This window comes from Homalodisca vitripennis, chromosome 1 (assembly GCF_021130785.1).
Source record: "Homalodisca vitripennis isolate AUS2020 chromosome 1, UT_GWSS_2.1, whole genome shotgun sequence".
Lineage (NCBI taxonomy): Eukaryota > Metazoa > Arthropoda > Insecta > Hemiptera > Cicadellidae > Homalodisca > Homalodisca vitripennis.
In genome coordinates this window covers 95,485,893-95,493,414 of record NC_060207.1, presented here as the reverse complement: position 1 = coordinate 95,493,414, position 7,522 = coordinate 95,485,893, and the positions used below count along the sequence as shown (strand labels likewise).

Here is a 7,522-nt window from a genome sequence, read left to right as displayed (position 1 = left end):
CTGATCCGGATCACTCGTTCACCTAACTGACCCGTTCGAATTGAACGACACATCTTTAATGGCCACTGGCCACTGCCACTGCACGGCTAACCTCAAAACAACAATGCTTCCTGGATACATCTATGGCTACATTAATCTGTTTAATTAATATTTTACGCATAGGACTTCGACACTTCTGTATGCCTACACACTAGTTATAGAACAGGTAAAGTAGCTGCAGTATAAACAAAACTGTAAGAACGAGATACGATCCACACAGCTGATAAACAGATACAAGAAGGTGCTGTGCTGGTCCCACTCCCCATCCGAACTCCCCGCCGGAGGGGGCCCCCTCCTGCGCGGTACTGCTCAGAAATTTGCTTCTGCGCAGGTTTCTTTAATAGCGGTTGACCTATAGCACAGACTTGTCTCTTGGATTATTGGGTCATATTCGTCTAACGAGAACCAAAATATCGTCAACGAAGCAAACTCCGCGCTTAGAGATCGTGTCTAATATACATCGTCATCGTAGTGTAGTGCACTCAATTTTGCACTTCCTGATTTAATAAGAATAGCTCTTCATTTAGATACACAATATTATGTAGTCTAGACTTTATTTTGAGCTTCTTTGTCGAATGGATTACATTATTACTCTCTACTAAGTAGTAGTATATTCTATGATAAGATTTGTTTTGATTTAACCTTTTTAGATAAAACCGAAATTTAACCTATGCGAAACCAAACTACATAATTTAATGATACAACTAGTCTTTTTAGTGTTGTTTCAAATTACTATAATGTTTTCAGATTAGTCCTTTTAATTGATAATTTACTAAAATAATAAACTAGAAGTGATTCTGTACGAATGTGTCTGATGTTAGTAAACAGGCAAGGTCCTACTTTTTATATGATGCTAAATTTGTCATTTAATGGTTTTATGAAATCATTAATATTTTTTTTTACATTTATGCTATTTATCAGTAAGACAGCAATATGTCACGTAAACCCAGATTTGATATTGTTAGAAGGACCTGGTCTTAGACCAGATTTAATTGTTATGCCTGCCCGGTACTTCTATATTTATTTGTATGGAAAACAACATGCTCAGTAAGTGGTTTATAGCATTGAAAGATTATTAAAATTATACATAACATAAGTATATAAAATCCATGCTGAAATAATGCTTAAAAATTCAAACTTTGCTGCATTTTAATAAGTGGTGGGTACTTTGCAATAAGCGGATCCAATTTTTTATATCGAAATTGCAAACGATATTACTACATTCTTCTAAATAAAGAACCGGGCCCGCTTATCGTATCCTACCCTAAGTGGCTACCACGACAATCTGATCTTTTATATTCATAATTATCTAAACAGGTAGGGTACAATACGTGGACCTGGTTTTTTATATCGAAGAATGTAGTCATCGATACCTAATTTTCACATCTCAAATCCTAGACTATCAATCAATATAAAAGTACCTATAGTCCTCAGTAACAATTATGTTTTAAATTAAATATGAATTTAATATTTACAGTGATCAAATTATTATAACCAAAATTAGGAAAACTGAAGACGACTATATTTGCTCCTCTCACAGTTACAGTTGTTTCTTTCCCACAAATTTCACATAATGGGTTTTTTTGTATGATTCCAACATGTTGAAGCCACAAAAAACATATCTTATTATCTTTCAATGTCGTGTAGTTTTCTAAAATTGACTGCCATTTTTAATAATCAAAATTACTTCTGTAAAATTGAAATATCACCCTACGTGCATTATTTTAAAGTGTTTACAACTGTTGATATAGATTATTTAAGTTAATAGTTCAAAATAGTTAATCAGTATCGATGGTTACGATTAAGTAATATCGTTTGCCAATTTCGATTTAAAAAACTGGGTCCGCTTATCGTACCCTACCCATCTAAGCTACCAAAACCAAAATGTCTTGCCGAATTATGTTTTAGATATTTCATATTATAGTATAGGTCAGCTGTTTTTAAATCTAAAAAAGTAATAATGTAATGATGAATAAAAAGCCATCTAGGCTATATGTCTTTATAAAATGGGTTCTTTGGGATTATACCGACCACACCAGTATGAAGAACACAAAAATATAAATTTATAGAAACAAACATGATAGAACGAAAAAAAACAACTCTTTAATTACAAAATTACAAACTTACAAGCATTTCCAGGTATTGTGATCGGTATTGTTGTCGCTGTTATCTTATCTTTCTCGAGAATCCCGATTACTGTAGACCGCGCGGCATCACATGATCATTTAAGTTTTTTGCACGGTACATAATTGCCTTTCCATTACAATTCAATTTATATTTCTGATCAGCTCCTTTAGAATTTGATATTTTACTGATAGGTACTATCTCGAGGGATGTTTTTCTTTCATTGACATCAGCGCGGCGCAGCACCGAAGGATAAAAAGAATAAAAACAAGTTTTTATTGTTTTTTCAAGAAAGAGTTTAGTTTTTGTTTGGTAATGTTTGTTTTTGTTGAATTTTTGTGTTTGGAGAAATGTAGGGGTAAAACACGGAAGTACAACAAAGCGACGCACCAGCTGAACGGGCGGCGAGACTCTGCAATCACGTTTAAGTACTAGACCGCTCGACTTTGATCTCTGTCTGAGGATGGGGAGGGGTTTGCGATAAGACAATTCCTGTTTTATATTGAAGAAATATTGTTCTACGCTAATCTAGTAATCACTAGAAGCAAAATGTCAAATAACGATTCATGTCTGGGTGTGGTCGCTATAATCCCAAAGTACCATAAAATGTAACAAACAAAACATTGAATCATTTTGTTACTTTAAAGTATTTTGAAGGATAAACGTGTTGTTATAGCTTTTGACTCAAATAATACATGTATATCATCATTGTACTTGCGACCATTACTCAAATACAATACAAATACTTTTTACTTTGTTTGAATTAATTTGGAACAATATTTTTATTCAAACATACATTACATAATACATTAAAATGAGCTAGCAATAAGCAATTGTAAATAACTATAATTACAAAATTTTTGTATTCGAATATGTTGATAGCCACTTACTATACTACAACCCTAATTTTTTAAAATTATTAATACATTATTAACTATGATGAAACACTATATACAAACTACTCTAAAAAGACACTGGATGATTTTAGTTCATGCAGGGTGGGGTAAAAACCCCTTCACCGTTGTGACGCGCTCTCCCAGTCTCTTCACCCGCTCGCTCTATCACCTGACCTGTCAACTGACACTGTGTGGATAATCTCACACCAAAACGCAAGCTCCCTGGATACGTCTATGGCTACATTAGTCTGTCCAATTAATATTTCACACTTGTATAGGCCTACTGTACACACAAAAATACAATATAGTTATAGAATAGGTAAGTAGCTGCAGTGTAGACAAAACGGTGCGAGCAAGATACGATCCACACAGCTGATAAGGAGATGAGGAGTTGATTGTCCCACTCCCCACCACTGGTGGGAGAATCCCTCGTATATTCACATCTGCTCTGATATTTACTTCTGCACAGATTTCTTTGCAAGCGGTTTATACGACAGTAGCAGCTGTTCTAAAGTTGCCTACATATTTTGTACCGCACAGTTAGATCTCAAATCAAGTGAAGTAAAACAGATTAGTCATTATATTTCAATGTACAGGATATTTGAGATGTTTCTCAATTATAATAACATTGGTGATGAGTAGAGTACGATAAGGGAACCCGGTTTTGGTAATGGGTATAATCATCGATACATCACATTTATATATCGAACACTAGACTATCAATAAATATCAAAGTATCAATAGTCCTCATTAACAATTATATCTTTGAAATTACAGTAATGATAAATTCATTTATACAGTAACAATCTCATACATAATCAATTAACTATTACGAACAAACAAATGATTTGAACAAAAATAGGAAGGACAAATTACATAACATTTGGAATAGAAAAATAATTTATATTAACATAACAAATATTTAGAAAAGAAAATAGGAAATTTACAGACCTATCTATATATTGTTTCCTTGGTGTTTAACCACTATCAAGAAATAGTTGAATGCATCTCTTCAGAAAACCATACCTCTTTTCTGTACAAATATTCACAGAGATGATCTGCAAGGAGGTCGGCTGGTATGCCACTTATCAAATTCCGTTTCAGGGCCCTCGAAGAGCTTTCAACTGTCTGTTAACAAAAGTTACCGGGTCTAACAAGTTTTCACATTTGACAGTAAATTGGACTAAACCACATTCAATCCATCCAAAATATACCTTCCACATGTCTGTGACTATGGTTGTTCCAGGCTTTACGTGCTTTAATGCAAGAGGAATGAGGGTTTTTGCATCTTGTTTATGTTTTCAGGACAAATTAAAATTCTGTATCTACCACCACGGTTTTGTTGTTCTGGTATGGTTTAAATTGAATCTAATATCCATGTTCCTTCTACCAACCTCCTTCTGTTATATTTGTTTTTCTATTTTACATTCATCTATTTCCACTACCATTCCAGGACCTCCAAGCTTGTCTTCCCAATTAAATAGTTCATCAATCCATACAAAAAAAACTTCCCTATAAAACAACAGTCAGTCAAATATTGTACTTCTTGATGGGCTGTGTAAATTTGAACTGCACTCAACAATTAAAGTCATAGTTTGTCTGTTTTCTGGAAAAAAGTACATCAAAGCCACAATGTTGTGTCCAGCCCAAACTTAGATCCTTTGAAGAAAATGTTCAAATTCAGTGTATTTTTATTGAAATTATGTCCACCATTACCTTTTTTACATCTGAAAATAACCATATTTGTTCCTCTCATAATTAAATTTGTTTCTTTCCAGCTAATTTCACCTAATGGGTTTTTTTGGTACCAGTCCAGCATCTTGAAGCCCAGAAAAACACATTTTATCATCTTTCAAACAATTTTGTTCAGTTTCCTAAAGTTTACTGCTATTTTTAATTAGATAAAGTCACTTAGTTAAAATTCAGTAAATATGTTTATCATCCAAAAGGGTTTACTATTAAAATCTTACTATTTAATTAAAATTAAACTATCTAATTTTTAAGCTATTAATCAAGCAGATAATTATGAAAACTGTAACAGATAAAGAAGTTTGGTTTTTAATTAGCCCTGTGTAAATTATTCTAAACTAATGTCTTCTAAACTGTATCATATTTATTTGAAGACTGTATACTAACTTTGAATTTAAAATAAACCATAATTATTATATATTTTAAAATGTAGTACTCTTTTGCATTTCGTCTTTATTTGTATTGAATTTGAAATAGTGAAACTGACCCACAATAAACATATATACAAGATTGAGTATATAGTGAAAAGGTGGGGGTTAAATTTAATTTAACAACTATATTATAATTAAAGTTTTATTTGAATATTAGGTGAGGAAAATTCTAACCTTGTTTATGATTGTACAGTCTAACGTGGCAACGTTTAAAATATAATAATTTAATCAAGCCTTGGTCTTGTCGATTTCTAACTAATGAAATTAGAAGTAAATATGATAATCAGTTAACTGTATTGCATTCTTCTTCATAAACATGTTTAAAGAAGCAGAAACTGTTGTAAAATCCTGTATATATATATATATTGAATGACCTTAACTAGTAACAAATTAAATTTTAAATGAAAATAAATGCTTAAAAATTAACCAAAATATATACTTACTATGTAATAATTAAAAATCAAATTTATCAGCTTAATATGTAGAAAAAATTAAAACAAAGTTTAATTAAAACTTAAATTAACAATTTACTATTTAAAGAATTTCTCGTTATTAATGCATTCATTCTCTCAAACACACAGCCTGACCACAAGCACTGCCACCCGTCACCCCTACAGACCGCCCAGCAACAAGTCCCTGACCCTCACCCCAAAACGAGCTCGACCTTCTATAATACAGATATCATCAGGAATATACATATATATTCCAGAGGCGACATGCCTGAACAGTGAACGACTTACTGAAGAAGTTCGATCGATGAACAGGAATTGACAGTAACATGGATCCTCTTCTCGTTGGTCGTTCACTTATGTCGGAATAAATTTGATATTTTCGGACAGGTAAACAGGTGACAATAGTAACTCATCAAAAAATTAATAATAGTCAGAAAGATTTTTAACTATATCATCAAAGTGTGCATATCCAATATCACTAACATCAAATAGTTTCAGCATATTAAACATCTCAGAACTAACCCATGACAAAAAGAAAGCATGTTTTTGGTCTCCAGACTCAACATTACAAGCAATGGCATGTTAATGCTAATGAATATGTGGTAAGAGTCCCACTTATCTGTTGATGTGAATTATTGAAGTGGAAGAATTGATTTTGAAGGTTTACAATCCACCTCTGTTTTTATTCTGTAAAATCTGAACTATAAGCTTGTATTGGTTTTCAAATCAAGCTTTCATTGATTTAAAAAAAATCTGAATCTATGAGCCACATTGCCAAACATTAATTTATAACTAATGAAATAGGAAGTGAATACAATACAAATCACTTACTTATATTTTAATACTCAAAAAAGCACACATCAATTCTCAGAAAAATGTTAAGAAAAAAAAAACAGATGAAACATATGATATCATATTTTTAAATTAGCACATTTCAGATAGTCTTTGGATATAGTTTATCAAGTTGAAAACAACTATTACAGTTTAAACATTAAATGCCTTTTGAAAATCATTTACTGAGATTAAAAACTTGATAATATTCTGATTATTTTGTTTCATGAAGATTATTTGTTCCAAACCTCAAAATCCCTAAAAGAAACCATGAGCAAACTTATGTGGAAAACAGACTTTCCAATAAAGGGGCTCGACCCTCAGTTTCTAGACAATGGCTTCCCTCTACCAGTTTTCCACCATTTACTTGTGTCCAGAATAATCAATATTAATTTAAAACAATACAATGAAAACCTACATTTACTGTTACACTGACATTTTAACCTTAATGCACCTGTAAGTTGAACTCCCATTTTTCAAGTAGCAATTGTTTTAAGTTATATACAAATCAATATTTACAGAGATTAAATTTTCATATCTAGGTAAAAAAAGAGAAGACACTCAGCATTCTATATAGTAATAGTGGGCATCCAAGGTCCAATAAAGGAATGTTGATAAATTAATAATGAATTTATTGTCTATACTCAGATTAAAAAAATATTTTTAATAGATTCTGTAGACAATTTGTAAGAGACATGTTTTATTTGTGGAATAAATTGATATTTGTCACCTCCTTAGTATCGGAAGAATGGCCATCCAAATACGGAAAGAATTTCATTTACCTTTAAAATTACAGGACTCAGTGCATAGCCATTTGGTTATGTCTAGACATAGGGCTAAATCTGCCCTGCATTGCTAGTGACCAATGAAAAAAATTCTTTGAGATAATACCTTTAAAAAAATATCAATTTTCTAAAGTGTCCGATCATGTATGGAGTGGTCGACCACAGCACATGGTGCTGGCGATGAAAACAATAATCTCATGAGGAATATCCTGTCA

At 32.1% G+C, this 7,522-nt stretch overlaps 1 protein-coding gene across 3 annotated transcripts in view; it reads left to right on the top strand.

Annotated features, from left to right (window-relative positions):
- Positions 1 to 667: 667 nt before the first annotated feature.
- LOC124367107 (protein O-glucosyltransferase 2-like) overlaps positions 668 to 7,522 on the top strand; it is a 42,823-nt gene continuing 35,968 nt past the window's right edge. Inside the window, exon 1 of one of the 3 annotated variants that reach the window (XM_046823771.1) lies at positions 668 to 855. In XM_046823771.1, coding sequence (XP_046679727.1) covers positions 845 to 855 — 11 coding nt within the window. In that variant the 5' untranslated portion in view covers positions 668 to 844. Of the gene's footprint in view, positions 1,087 to 5,977; positions 6,079 to 7,522 lie in introns of those variants that run through there. The other 2 variants (XM_046823764.1, XM_046823783.1) reach the window with 2 other exon arrangements.